At 42.5% G+C, this 15,727-nt stretch overlaps 1 protein-coding gene across 1 annotated transcript in view; it reads right to left on the bottom strand.

The window, feature by feature from the left end:
* The window catches only part of kcnh7 (potassium channel, voltage gated eag related subfamily H, member 7), a 340,856-nt gene that overhangs the window by 7,541 nt on the left and 317,588 nt on the right, over positions 1–15,727 (bottom strand). The window contains 4 exon segments of the mRNA XM_034176733.1: positions 7,902–7,956; positions 7,959–8,011; positions 8,810–8,852; positions 13,661–13,930. Coding sequence (XP_034032624.1) covers positions 7,902–7,956; positions 7,959–8,011; positions 8,810–8,852; positions 13,661–13,930 — 421 coding nt within the window.

Below are 15,727 nucleotides of genomic sequence, written 5' to 3'. Positions count from 1 at the left end.
AGCGTCCAGTTTAGAAATGAATGGCACATTCCACTGTTACAGGAGTTTTTGTCATGGAAAGAGGAGTGGAATTCCACATGTCGCGGTGGAGCCGCATGGCGCAAAGCAACGCCGTGATGAAGCCTCACAGGACATGTTGTCTCATGTCCAGCTCATACTCAATTTCTCGGGTAATCACAGGAGTGAAAAGCAACCGACAGCCGTCTGAAATCCACCTGAAAGCCGTCCTGTGAGACCAACACGGAGGTGGTTTTGTACTGCGTCATTAACGGCTCCGTGGCGCGTCCCTCCGCTTTTCTTTCCATGAAAAAAACTCCTGTAACAGTAGAATGTGCTGAAAACGTGCTGATGTCCACGACTTCTGCCTTTTTGTGAAAGTCAGACGACGGATCAACAAAGCCTTCACGTTGGAAATGATCTGGTTGTTTCAGCGGGGTTTGAGCCTGTTGATCGGCACTCGGAGCGCGGCACGATCTCAGCAGTTGTGGGCGGTCTTTAAACCATCTGGATCACTCCTTAATCTGTGTAATCCCCATAAAATCGTCCCTGAAAGCCATATTAATTTTCCGAACGGTGTCCACCTGGATGTCTCTCACAGTTTCTGGAAAAAAATTGATGCAGCAAAGCTCCAAATCGTTCAGACATTTATTCGCAATAAAAAAACGACGAGAGGGGTGGACCAGTGCTCACACAAAGTCTGCTCACAGGCGGATGATGCAACCGACAGGCGTGAAAAAACTCACGCATGCGCACGAAGGTTCAAGCTTGGCTGATGCAATCACACGTGATTCAAATCCATATGGTTTTTGAAAAAATAAAAAGGTCAGATACTTTTCTAACAGACCTCGTGTGTGTGTGTATATATATATATATATATATATATATATATATATATATATATATATATATATATATATTATACAAATAATGGATGGTAAGGAGTCCAACATAGAGAAATATTGGATGAAGAAAAGTTATATTGGATGAGGCGCAACCTAGTCTAATATAACTTTTCTTCATCCAATATTTCTCTATGTTGGACGACTTACCATCCATCAATTGTTATGTTCTCCACCCCCCTCCCAAATTAAGCAAACAACAAAGAGTCAAGTAAATTAGATCAATTTATTTTGTTGTGAACAGCATATGAATGCTTCTAAAATGTCAGTAGCATGCTTGTCTACCGTCTTAGCGTTTTTGGCATCCTTGGAGTTCAATATTTCCACCAGTTCCTCCTCTGTGAACTCAAGACTCTGGCAGACATAGGACTGGGCTTACACTGAGCACAGACAGACAGATGGACGGACGCAAAGCCTCCGCAATACCTTGATGGCCATATTTGATGGTCTCGTACAAAAAAACAGCTTTGAACCAATTTACAATGAAACATTAAAGATTAAACAAAATATCTACCACGCCTTACCTTTAAAATTTAATTTTGAGATTTTTAAATTACTTTTGTTATGTATTTATTTTATGTTGCTGTTGTGTAGAATCATATACAGTATGTGAGTGCGTATGTATGTATGTATGTATGTATGTATGTGTGTATAATATATGTGTGTGTGTGTGTGTGTGTAGAAAATTGATAAATGATCATTTTTCCACTTAAATTTCTCAATAAAAATGGAATTAAACCATTGAGGCACAAATATCACCAGTAAATGGCAGCATCAGGTTAGAAATGGATTAGTGTCCACAGTGAATGAAAATTATTTTTTTTTTTCCCCGCATGAAATACAAATAAAGTAAGTCCCATCGGCTGCTCCCTTGTTTTCACTCAGAGTCGCCACAGCAAACCCAAGGTGGAGCTGCATGTTAATTTTTTTTACACCTAATACCCTTCCTGATGCAACTCCACATTACATGGACAAATGTGGCAGGATGTGGGGTTTGAACCCGGAACCTTCTGCACTGAAACCAAGCGCACTTACCACTCAAATGAAATACAAATGATGGTCATTTTCTTCATTGCCGCACTACTTCAATCAAACACTAGAGGGCGACTCAAAGCTTTGCACTGTAGGTACAGCTTGTCACAGCAGTGTTATTCCATCAGCGGGTAAAATAATACTTCTTGTACTGTTATGTTCATTAAATGACTTTGCTATGATTTGAGCATATTTCTCAAAGATCCAGAGGTGTCACCCTACTCCCCTCAAACATCTGACTCTATACCCCTTCATCATGAAGCTGTGTTTGGTGGTCCAGCAGTCAAAATGTTGCACAATGCAGTTTCTTACTTACTTCTTACTTATAAGGTTTTGAATAATCAGGTCCCATCTTATCTTAGGGACCTCTTAGTACCATATCACCCCAATAGAGTGCTTCGCTCTCAGACTGCAGGCTTACTTGTAGTTCCTAGGGTTTGTAAGAGTAGAATGGGAGGCAGAGCCTTCAGCTTTCAGGCTCCTCTCCTGTGGAACCAGCTCCCAATTCAGATCAGGGAGACAGACACCCTCTCTACTTTTAAGATTAGGCTTAAAACTTTCCTTTTTGCTAAAGCTTATAGTTAGGGCTGGATCAGGTGACCCTGAACCATCTCTTAGTTATGCTGCTATAGACTTAGACTGCTGGGGGGTTCCCATGATGCACTGAGTGTTTCTTTCTCTTTTTGCTCTGTATGCACCACTCTGCATTTAATCATTAGTGATTGATCTCTGCTCCCCTCCACAGCATGTCTTTTTCCTGGTTCTCTCCCTCAGCCCCAACCAGTCCCAGCAGAAGACTGCCCCTCCCTGAGCCTGGTTCTGCTGGAGGTTTATTCCTGTTAAATGGGAATTTTTCCTTCCCACTGTCGCCAAGTGCTTGCTCACAGGGGGTCGTTTTGACCGTTGGGGTTTTTCTGTAATTATTGTATGGCTTTTGCCTTACAATATAAAGCGCCTTTGGGCAACTGTTTGTTGTGATTTGGCGCTATATAAATAAAATTGATTTGATTTGATTTCTCCTGCCACACCCTCAGGAGTACACACTGTAACTCCTTCAGAGCTGTCTGGATGTCTTTGTAGCTTCCTTCAATCAGCTCCTTCCAGCATGATCAATCACCTTTTGATAACTTCTTTCCTGACACATAATTACATACTTTGTGTATTTCAGTGTGTCTGCTGTGGTGGTGAGGACTGTCCATACCGTCCCGACTTTTTCTGATTTGGGGTTGTATAATATGTTGTAATTCATAAAGTGTTAATGTGAGATTTTTCATTAACCCTTTGAGTTAAGCTAAACATCTGCCTTATAAGCACATCTGGATTGCTTCATTTCAACTCCAGAAGGAAGCAAAATGGTCACTGTCCAAATACTTATAGACTCATCTGTTTTGGTAAATAGAATTGTTTTCACTCGTTCTTCAATTTATAGACTAAAAGATTAGCAGATAAATGGTAATAAATAAATTAATAGGTTTTGAGAGATGAATCAATAATAAAAAAATAATATTCACTGCAGGCCTTTAAACAGAAGCAAGAAAATGAGTTTTAATCACAAACTAGTAATTAGTTACAGGGTAACTTGAAAATTCTGTGTGCAACACAACATGAAATGCAGATTGTGTTGTGAGAACATGAAGACAGTAATTGTTTGAAATTCCTGCAGTGCTCTCAAATTATTTTTTCTCTTCTAGGATTGTGGCACCTCCTCTGGTTGGTGACATTTGCTCTGCATGCTTTCCACTAACAAACTCTGAGCCACATTATCACTGACAACCTAAATTTATGACATGTGCATCAGAATCCCAAACACCTGCACCGTGCTGTCACCTTACGCAACATGCACGGTGCAGCAATTTGAAGGGAGGCAAAAGTGAAGTTTGGTGGTGCAGTGAGGATGCAAATCTCTCTTCAGGCTTTTGTTCCATGACTCTAAAATGACTGCACGACGGCAGCTTGAAGGCATTTCAGCCACAGTGTGTACGACACAGACGCACAGTCACAAAGACAGTAACTTTGGGAGACACTTGCACAGTTGCATTTCACAAATCCATCAAAAACTGAAGCTTCGACTCTAAAAGATGAGATGAAGACACTTTGCAGTGTGTCTGTGTCTCATGGCTGCATGCTATTATTAGCCGGATCGGCGCACCAGCCGAGAATCAAACGAGCCGCTCTGCTCAACCAGCTGCAACGGCTGCAGCTCAGTTTCATTATATGTACAGTCATAGAGAAATAGTTTGTAAAATCAGCTTCAAGCTGCAAGATTGAAAAGCAAAAGAGATTATTAAATAGTTATTTCTCATTTATGCTGTTTGTTATCAGCAGGACTCCTCAAACTAATACATTTACAAAGGTTTGATGAGAAGGCCACATTAGAGGTTAATTTTCTTCAAGAATTTCTCAAAACTCTATTTTTTCTTTGCTCACAACTTCTTCGGGTGTAGCTGTCCGTGGTGCTGATCACACTAATTGCTGCACATTTTAAAGTAACATGCAGCATTTAATTGCCTGTCAGGCATTTATACAAGCAAAGCGTCGTAAAGCTCGCTCATGGTACAGGGTGTCCTAAACAGGAAGTGCCAAATTTCAAATCCGCAATAAAACAGGAAATGTTCGAATGTCAAACACTTCCTGGATTGACAGATGAGATCCTGTGGAATCTCGCGGGAACTCAGTGGCAAGCTCGCACTCAAACAGGAAGTGCCAACTTTTCAGTCACAGTGAAACAGGAAATGTTGAACACTTCCTGGCATGGGTGGAGTTAGAGCGGAGGCCGGGGTTTCACTGGACTCCCCTGAAATCTGATTGGACACAGATGATTGACATGTCACAGCACCACACGTCTGGTTGAAAGACCTGCATTTTGAAATCGTGAGTCACATTGACTGCTCAGTTCTTCCTGTGCAGTTTGTGCTGTGTACCACAAAAAGTTCTAATCCATCTTAGTAGAAGAAAGAAAAATGTTTACTTTAGATTTGAACTGAACACGTTGTTTGAACAACCCAGTCTCATGGCAAGTCGTGATTCAGGAGCATGAAATATACATGAATCTATTGGTTTGTGATATTGTGATGAAAAGTGCCTCATTTTCGTCACGGCAGCATGAATTCATTCTCATTCATTCCATGATGCGTGCACGAAATTAAAAGTGAAATGGGGAGGGGGGGGGGGGGGGTGGTTATGGTTAGGGTGGGGGGAATGAGTACGATTAGGTTATGGTTAAGGTCAGGGTTGGTCATATATAGTGCAGCAGATAAGAGACTATTTAGAGTGGAATGCTGCAAATGGTGATACAAGCATCAAATTCAGCACAAATAATCCATAGACATTAACTCTTTTGAAAAAACTGATTGGCCACTTGAATTTTCAATAGGCAGCCAGGCAGAGGTCAACTGAAGAATTACACAGGCGTCAAATTTAAAAGATACTCCAATCATATAAAAAACTACACCACATTATTTGCCTGATCATAAAGATTCCAAAAAAGGTATCGTTTGGACAATCTGTGACTGAATGTTATGGAGTTATGAGATAAAGCAGCAAGAATGGTGACAAAGGTCAGTTTCAGTTTGTACAGGGGTCAAAAGTTGAAGTTGCTCCATTAATTTTGCTCCAGCTGTATTTGTGCTGAATTTGATGCTTGTATCACCATTTGAAGGGTTGTTTCAGTTGTCTGCTACACTAAGCCCACAGAGCATGAACCAGCTGCTGTCTGTTAGCTTAAACATGTATATATAAAACCCCCAGAATTAAAGGAGAAATGTTGCTTTTAACAGCCTGGACTTCATTTCTGGCATAAAATACGGTCGTTTACTCACCAATATAAGTTTGGTGTGACTAGAAGTCCATCATTCTAACCAGCCCAGTCTCACGGTTTTTTTTTTTCGTGCTCGTGGCATGAAATGAGTCATATTTTCGTGACGGGGCTTTTTTTTAACTCAATAATACTAACCCTACTCCAACCCCCAACCCTACACTCACTCACTCATCTTCAACCGCTTTTCTGGGTTCGGGTCGTGGGGGCAACAGCTCCAGCAGGGGACCCCAGACTTCCCTTTCCCCTGCCACATTGACCACCTCTGACTGGGGGATCCCAAGGCATTCCCAGGTCAGTGTGGAGATATAATCTCTCACTTAGTCCTGGGTCTTCCCCGGGGTCTCCTCCCAGAATGAACATGCCTGGAACACCTCCCTGGGGAGGCATCCTTACCAGATGCCGAAACTACCTCAGCTGGCTCCTTTCAATGCGAAGGAGCAACAACTCTACTCTGAGCTCCCCACGGATGACAGAACTTTTCACCCTATCTGTAAGGGAGACACCAGCCACCCTCTTGAGGAAGCCCATTTCGGCCGCTTGTACCCACAATCTAGTTCTTTCAGTCATGACCCAACCCTCATGACCATAGGTGAGAGTAGGAATGAAGACTGACCAGTAGATTGAGAGCTTTGCCTTTTTGGTCAGCTCCCTTTTCATCGCAACAGCACGGTAGAGTGAATGCAATATCGCCTCTGCTGCGTCGATTCTCCAGCCAATCTCACGCTCCATCATCCCCTCACTTGTGAACAAGACCCTGAGGTACTTGAACTCCTTCACTTGGGGCAAGACCATATTGCGTACCTGGAGTCGACAATCCGTTGGTTTTCTGTTGAGAACCATGGCCTCAGATTTAGAGGTGCTGAATCCTCATCCCAGCTGCTTCACACTCGGCTGCGAACCGACCCAGTGAGTGTTTGGAGGTCACCGGCCGATGAAGCCAACAGGACCACATCATCTGCAAAAAGCATTGATGAGACCCTGAGCCCACCAAACCGGAAACCCTCCTCCCACTGACTACGCCTTGATATCCTGTCCATGAATATCACACACAGGATTGGTGACAAGGCGCAGCCCTGGAGGAGGCCAACCTCCACCGGGAAACAAGTCCGACTTACTGCTGAGCCCCTGAACACAGCTCTTGCTTTGCAAGTACAGAGAATGGATAGCCCTGAGAAGGGCCCCCCTCACTCTATGCTCCCGCAGCAAACTCCCACAGTATCTCCCGGGTACCCGATCATACGCCTTCTCCAAGTCCACAAAACACATACAGACTAAGGTCAAACTAAGGTACACCTAAATATCTTTAAAAAAATAAAATAAAGAAAAAAAAAGAGAGAGTAGAGCCACTTAGGTGCCTGGTCTTGAGAACCAGGGATGGTAGGTTGAAAAGCTTTATTATCCCATGGGAACTCTCCCTACCCACCTAAGCAGCTGAAGAATATGGACAGCATGTATATAAGTGACATTTACATGACAGTTTATATGACAATATTGAGATATGATAATTTGGCCATATGGTGCAGCCCTATTGTCAACTAGCTGAAAACTTAGAATTTAATTTACATCTACATAAAAAAAAATGCTTAAAGTGGCCGGGGGTTAAGAGGGCTGTAATTAAGGGGGGTCCAGCTGAAAAGCAAAAAAAGAAAATGCTTAAAAAGGTGGGAGGTATGGGGGGCAGTGCCTCTCCAGAAGATGAAAGGCAAAAATAAGGAAAATGCTTAAAAATGCGAGGGGTCTTTGGGGGGGGGCAGAAGACCTAAATGACATGGTGAGATGCTGTGAACAAACATCCCTAAAATCCTACATACTGCAGCTTTAAGATCAAAGCTTAACTCAGTAGGAATAATCAGTGTCACAATATCCCAGTTGTTTGAATCCTGATTTATATAATTTGAGAGTATTTTCTAATGTAAACATTTGAATGTCCGGCTGATGTTTGATTGTCATTCGTGATTATCATATCCTTTAATAAAAATTAATGAAGGGATGTAACGTGAGTCCGAAGCAATCAGCAGCAGTTCTGCCGTCACTAATGTGTCACTGGATGTTAGATCACTTTAAGACTCCGTGATGTGAACACTTGTGAAGCAGCCTGTTTGGTTTTATGGATCTCCCTGCCCTTTTCCCCTGCCCTGCCCGCCCCTGCACACCTGTTGAGGTGCTGCTGCAGCAGGTCTAGCCGTTGCTCCACTTCCCCGTAGGTGAGTCTGTGTCGCTGTCGTCCTCCACGGCCGGTGTGTCTCTCACTGAGCCGCTGCTGCTGCCTCCTCCTCTGTGCCCCCGGGGGGACGCTGCCGCACCCACTCATCTGTGGGGACAAACACGAGCGTAAACGATCTGTGTTAATAGAGTGCGGCCTCGTGGAAATGTCCTCTGATAATGTGCCCGCTCTCATTTGGCTCAGATCAGTTTCCTGTTCCCCCGAACCCTCCCCTCTGTCATACTCCACAAAAAACACACCACTAAGCCCAGTTTTCTGCGGGTGAGGAGAAACGAGAGATCGCTGCAGTTTAAATCAACATTTCCTGCTGGTACTATTGTGCTGTTATAGGAATCAATATCACTCTGCGCTCTGCTCTGACGGAAATCTTCTTACAGCTGCAACAGCTGAATTATGGGATATTACCATCAAATCAACTCCCGCTGACACAGTTTCCCATCTCCGTGTAAACAGTTTAAACTGTCAGTTAAAATGTAGAGCAGTCCTGAGGCAAAGGCGTTTGTGTTATCCTGTGTGTGCACGAGCTTTGCTCGGGCTGAATGAGTTTCATGAGGTTTCTGACAGAAGGTCATGTGACGTCGGGGAGACACAGACCGACACATGATGAGTTTGTGTGATTTCTCACATGTGACTGTTTGTGCTGCATTGGGATCTGCAGGAGGACTCCATTACTCTCTCAGGTCTCTGTTTTGGGAGCTTAGACTCAGGACCTCACGGAACACTACACAGCTCAAATGTTCCATTCAGCTACTACATTTAAAGTTCAAATAAAGTCAGTTTTAACTGACCTCGCCCTTTCCGACGCCTGATCAATCAGAGGATATGTGAGATGTAAACAAAAGAAATTTGTCCTTCTGGGGTTTTTCTCCAGCATGAACAGCTGAATTATTTATGGGGCTTTGTCTCGCCCATCCATCCAAACCATAGTCATCAAAGATATCATGGTGTTCCTCTCACTGCTAGATGGATCACCTGGTGCAATAGTGCTTGTGCTGTAGGAGAAAGCTGTAGAACCTGGAGATAACAAATGCAAACCTCACAGAGAGAGACCAGGCGCAGATCTAGTTTTAGGTGGGTGGGTGAAACAAGATGATGATCTAAGTGCACAGCGCAAGTGCATTTGAGTGTCCAACTCCACTTTGCTCTTTAGACGGCATGTAATCTGAGAGCAGAGTAAGATGCAGGGTGCAAAGGGATTCTATTTATTTAGGTAATTAATCATCTGCATGTAACATAAATCACACCATCAGATTCTCATTTTCGTTAAGAGTTATGTACAGTTCTATGCGGAAAGCGTAAAATGTTGCAGCAGATCATTTGCAGAACCAGCGTCCACCACAACACCCTGAGGTGAAGCATTTGTATGCCTTGTTCCCACAACACCTCCTCGTTCTTCTGTCACTTTTGTCTGTGATGCTTTATCTTGTCTGTGATGCCATGCTTTCACCTGCATCTGATGGTTGGATGTTAGCAAAATTAAGCTTTTTGCTGGTCTTCATGAAACTAGGTGGAATGAAGATTATTATGATTTTGAGAGAAATGGGTTAAAAGCCACGGCGACTGACTAAAGGCACCTTGACACTTGCACAAATTTGATCCCTGCACTGCTATGCAATTCATCATGACAATGCGTCCCGCTTGATGCTATGCTTTGTCCCGCTGGACGCCATGCATTGTCCCTCTTGATGCCATGTCATATAATATAATCATTTCATAGCCGATGATGCATTTGCTCTCAGAACTTGGCTGAAGAAACAATTTTCTCATTGCTTCCAAGTTGTCTCCTGTGCGTCATGCAGTGGAGAATGCATTTGGAATCTTGTCTCAAAGGCAATTATTTACTATACGGGGTCTGTTAGAAAAGTATCTGACCTTTTAATTTATTTCAAAAACCATATGGATTTGAATCACGTGTGATTGCATCAGCCAAGCTTGAACCTTTGTGCGCATGCGTGAGTTTATAGCATTGCTATATATATATATAGCAATGCATTGATAAAACAGCTGCATTTTCATTCCTTCTTGAGTTAGATAATGTATCTGTAAAGTTATGTTTATTATAGCTGTAACATCTCGTCATAATTGTTCAGAAGTCCTGCGCACAACGACATGCAGTGACACGCAGTGTTTTGAATAGTCAATGTTCATGACTAGTTCACAAAATTAATGTGTGCCAGAGATTTTGAACATTTCTAAATTTTCTTTGCGCACTGGCAGGCAGCTGTGCACAATTCACACACAGTTTACAACGAGTTTACTCATTGACACGCCAGACTGTGTGCCAGTGCAAGTGTCAAGATGCCTTAAGATTAAAATTTGGGCAGAATTTTTATATGCAGGGGATATTTAGAACTGGAACACTAATATGAAGTCATGTCTCAACTTTCTTTTGGTCACTTTGACCTTAGGTAACAATGAAAGGTCAAACTCAAAATCAGAACTATTCAACTCAAACAGTTTGGTGACAATATTTTATTAAACTAAAATGAGGACAAATTAATTTTTTCAAGAATTCAGTTTTAGACAGAACTGATCACATATATATATTTTCGTATTACTGAATCACAAAGAATTTATTTGGTGTGGGTGTTTTGTATTATATTGTACCATTACTGTGAACTAGTGACTTCATCTGTAGTGTCGCAGTATCCCCAGCTGCAAATGGGGACTGGCCGAGGCTGGGACAGTAACCTGCAATGGGCTGGTTTCCCATGCAGGGAAGCAGTCTTAGACGCTCATCTGTTTCACACTATGGAATCCAGGGATAAGCACCAGCACCAGCAGGCCTCAAGGATTATACGAGGTCTATTAGAAAAGTATCCGACCTTATTATTTTTTCAAAAACCATATGGATTTGAATTACGTGTGATTGCGTCAGACAAGCTTGAACCTTTTCACGCCTGTCGGTTGCGTCATTCGCCTGTGAGCAGGCTTTGAGTGAGGAGTGGTCCACCCCTCTCGTCGGATTTTTCATTGTTTAGGAATGGCTCAGAGACTGCCGCTTTGCTTGATCAAAAGTTTTTCAGAAACTGTGAGGGACATCAAAGTGGACACCATTCGAGAAATTCAGATGGTTTTTTGGTGAAAATTTTATGGGCTTCAAAGAGATTACGGAGTGTTACTGTCGCTTTAAGGACGGCCCAGAGCAACGGTGCCACATGGCGCAAAGCAACGCCGTGATGAAGCCTCACGGGACATGTTCTGACATGTCCAGGCACATCCACAATTTCTCGGATAATCACTCGATGGAAAAACCACTGACAGCTGTCTGAACGCCATCTCAAAGCCGTCCTGTGAGACCAAAATGGAGGTGGTTTTGTCTTGCTCCAGTAGCGAATCCATCGTGATGCGCGAAGCCTCCGCTCGGCTTTCCATGACAAAATCTCTTGTTAAAAGTGAAATCTGCCAGAAAATGGTTGATGTCCAACTCTTGTGATAACCAGAGAAATGGCACACAATGGTCACGGATCCAGACAGCCATCCATTTAGAAATGAAATGGTTGTTCAGCCTGTCGATGGCGGCCTCGGAGCGCGGCGCACCCCACAGCCGCTGGGGGCTGTCCTTAAAGCGACAGTAACACTCCTTATTCTCTACCAAGCCCGTAACATTTTCACCGAAAGCCAGATAAATTTTTCTAATGGTTTCCAGCTGCCAGTCTCTAACAGTTTCTGAAAAGATTCTGATGGAAAAAAAGCCCATATCTTTCCGCCATTTCCTGGCAATGAAACAACGACGAGGGGGCTGGACCACTCCTCACTCAAAGCCTGCTCACAGGCGAATGACGCAACCGACAGGCGTGAAAAAACTCACGCATGTGCACGAAGGTTCAAGCTTATCTGACGCAATCACACGTGATTCAAATCCATATGGTTTTTGAAAAAAATAATAAGGTCGGATACTTTTCTAATAGACCTCGTATAGGAGTTCTTATATTATATTGTACAAGGAGTTCCACATTGACACATAAACTAAGTGTTGTTGTGTTACACTGTAGTTGATACATTGGTGAATCTGATTAATTACGACTAAGCATCTTAATTGAAAACATTTACATAAGGGCAGTATTATTGTTTTTGACTGCATAGTTGGTCTGTTGTTCTTTGATGGCAGGCTTCACTCACTACTATTGCTTACTGTATGTTTCTAATCAATGCTGTATCTAGCTTTCGTAATAATCTTTTAAATTCCGTAAGAGACTGAAATGTGACCTGACTTACTGGATAGTGTAATCTCAACAACATGATTTACTTAATCTTTCCTGTAAATCCTTTATTTGGTGATAACCTAAGATCAAAAGAGGGTGACCCTTGAATATAATCCTCTTAAATATCATTACTGAGTGGCTTTTTGGTTTCATCATCATGGCACATAATCCTTGTTTAGATTTTTAATAGGTGTGACATTGCTTTTGTGGGGCTTACAGATATTTGGGTTTTTTCTAAATCAATGTCTGAGCCAATTACCACAGCGAGGGAAAACTTTTGGAAGAGCATGATCAGAAATTTACCAGAGTTGTCATGTCTGATTAAACAAAGATGCTATTTTAACAATTTCCCCAGTGCTCTTTTGCCAACATCTTTTTCTTGTCTCTTGACATTTCTATAACAATAGAAAGAAAAATATAACTGAAATGACAGAAGACATAAAGTCTTCCGAAGAGGTTTTATGCTCATTCTGTTATATAGTGAGCAAAAAACAAACAAACAAACAAACAAAAAAAAACCTCAAACAAACAAAAAACTTATCTAACCAGAAAACAAGCGTGTTGCGCATGGGGATCCATGGGCTCTAGATTGGGTTAGGGTCAGTGTTCATAAAATAGGTAACTGACATTTTTCATGGGTGGTAATAAATTCTGCAAAGTTTCTATAATGATTTGGAATGGTGTGTGAGTCCAGAGTGTAATTACCAATGTCCATTGTTCACTGTTGCTAGGTAACATCTGTAATTTCTCCAAAAATATTTATTTTGGCATTCATCCTTGACCAAAATACATAAACTTGGCTTTTAATATATAGATAAAATTACATAGATGGGAATGGAAACATGACGATGAAACAGAAAGGCTCTGCTCATACCACAAAAATACAGTGCCTTAGACGTGTTGGAGGGTTCAGGTGATTCATACAAATACGTAATGTCTTCTCCAAATGAATTCAGCACCCCATCATGTCCACAGTCATTTTTTTTTTTTATAGCAAATAGCAAATAATAGCAAGTTCAGCAGTTTTGGCATTCAAGCAGTAAGAATTTTTAGTTGTAATCATTTTTGTGTCATTAGGTAAATGTACATTAAAAAGTAAATGTACAATATTGTGTGGCTACAATTTACATGGCCATATGTGTGGTCATGACAACCTTATTATTTGGCTACAAGTTATTATTGTGTGGAATGAAATCCTTGTTGTGTTTCCACAAGTTATTTATATGTGACCATGAAATCCTGATCGTCTGGCTGTGACGTCCTTATTGCACAATTACTGTGTGGCCACACATGATCAAAACATTATGCAATTATTTCTCCAAAGGTTTGAGGAAAAAGACTGGGAAAATAAAGAGAAACCAAGGAATGAGATACTGTGATAACCTCAGTGGTTTTTGTGTAACCATGAATGGTGTGCACATTTTTCCCCTTCATGACACCTCCTGAGCTGAGATCTTTTATAATTTTACCAGATTTGTGTCACCTTTATATGATGGGTTCTGTGTCTTGTCAACATCTACAGCCTCGCTCAGCCCAATGTCCAGGGTGTGGTCTCGAACCACCGGGTATCCCAGCACACCAGAACACAGCGGCTTCTGCTCCTCCTCCTCCTCTCTGCCTTCCTCCTCCTCTTCCTCCTCATCCTCCTCTCCCTCCGCTGCAGACTCTCTCCTGTGATCGGCTGCGGAACAGGTGTAGATGTGTCTCCCCTGTCGGGTGTCGTAGTCCGTGGCCGCCAGCTCCTTGTGGGAGCCTAAAGAGAGATACGATAATCACAAAATCTGCTGGGAGAAGACCGACTTCTCCTCTGGGGATGTTGAGAGTGCCTTATTATTTATGACAACAGGTTTGACAAGTGTTTTTCTTTGGCGTTTACGGAGGACAAACAGTGTCAAAGCAGGATGGAGCCATTTAGATGTGTTTACAGACAAAAAAAAAAAAAAAAAAAAAATAAGGCTTTTACTTGTGCACAGTTCACTGATTCATACTCATAATAATCACTTCCTCCGTGATGAATCTGGACACGACTGAATCGTCTCCATCTCCACTCCTGTTATATTGAGAGATGGCAAAACGCTACGCAGTGGGCCTGTAACCATGGTTACCAATTAGATTTGATTGAATCGCAGCCAAACTGCTGAGTAGTGCTGCACGGAGGTGCCTTCTCTTGTCTCCAAAGCTCAAGTCTCCAAGCTGTTACAAGTCAAATTATAACTGGTCCCGCAGTGCGAGCCTTCACTCTCACTCAAATGCAGCGCATTCTGTTGGTTTCAAAGCGCAGTGAGGCAGTCAGGTCACAGGGTCACTGATGTGAAGAGCTTTTTCTTAATGGTAAACACTGATCAAACTGCACCTGCTGTTGGCATCAGGTGAGCAGTGACACTCCAGGTTTTAGTCAAATGTTTCAGTTCTACAATCTCAGCACAACTTGGAAAAAGGGCAAGCAGGAAGGAGTTTAAAACAGATAAAGGAGATCTTTTCTGAAACTAGCCAGGGTTCAGCGGTCATTTTAAATTTCTAATTGCTTATTTACCCCAATTTTGGCAAAGTGGTGGGCCAACTACTTCTTCTTCTTTCGGCTGCTCCTGTTAGGAGTCGCCACAGCAGATCAATCATCTCCATCTCACCCTGTCCTCTGTATCTTCCTCTGTCACACCAACCACCTGCATGTCCTCCCTCAGCACATCCATAAACCTCCTCTTTGGCCTCCCTCTTCTCCTCCTGCCTGGTGGCTCCATCCTTAGCATGCTTCTCCCTATATACCCTGGGTCCCTCCTCTGCACATGTCAAAACCATCTCAATCTTGCCTCTCTGACTTTGTCTCCAAACTGTCCCACCTGAGTTGTCCCTCTGATATGTTTGTTCCTAATCCTGTCGAGCCTCGTCACTCCCAAAGAGAATCTCAACATCCTCAGCTCTGTCTCCTGTTTTTTTGTTAGTGCAACCGTTTCTAAGCTGTACATCATAGCTGGTCTCACTACTGTCTTAGAAACTCTCCCCTTCCACCTGTTTTCCAAGTCTAGCTTCTACTACTCTTTCCCATAACTTCATGCTGTGGCTGATCAAATTTACGCCTCTGTAGTTACTGCAACTACAGAAGAATCCTTGTTCTTAAAAATAGGAAGCAGCACACTTCATCTCCACTCCTCAGACATCCTGTCACTTTCCAAGATTTTATTAAACAGTCTAGTTAGAAACTCCACTACCATCTCTCCTAGATATTTCCATGCCTCCACTGGAATGTCATGTGGACCAACAGCCTTTCCAAGCTTCATCATCTTCATAGCCGCCCTCACGTTATCCTTACTAATCTCTCGTACTTCCTGATTTACTCTCGCCACATCATCTAGCCTTTTCTCTCTCTCTCATTTTCTTCATTCATCAGCTGCTCAAAATATTCTTTCCACCTTCTCAGCACAGTCTCCTCACTTGTCAGCACATTACCATCTGCATCTTTTATCACCCTAACCTGCTGCACATCCTTTCCAGCTATGCCCCTTTGTCTGGCAAATCGGTACAAGTCCTTTTCTCCTTCCTTACTATTCAACTA

The sequence above is a fragment of the Thalassophryne amazonica genome, chromosome 1, assembly GCF_902500255.1.
Source record: "Thalassophryne amazonica chromosome 1, fThaAma1.1, whole genome shotgun sequence".
NCBI classification, from domain to species: Eukaryota; Metazoa; Chordata; class Actinopteri; order Batrachoidiformes; family Batrachoididae; genus Thalassophryne; species Thalassophryne amazonica.
Note: the sequence above shows the minus strand (reverse complement) of the source record. Positions and strands in the feature narration are given on the sequence as shown.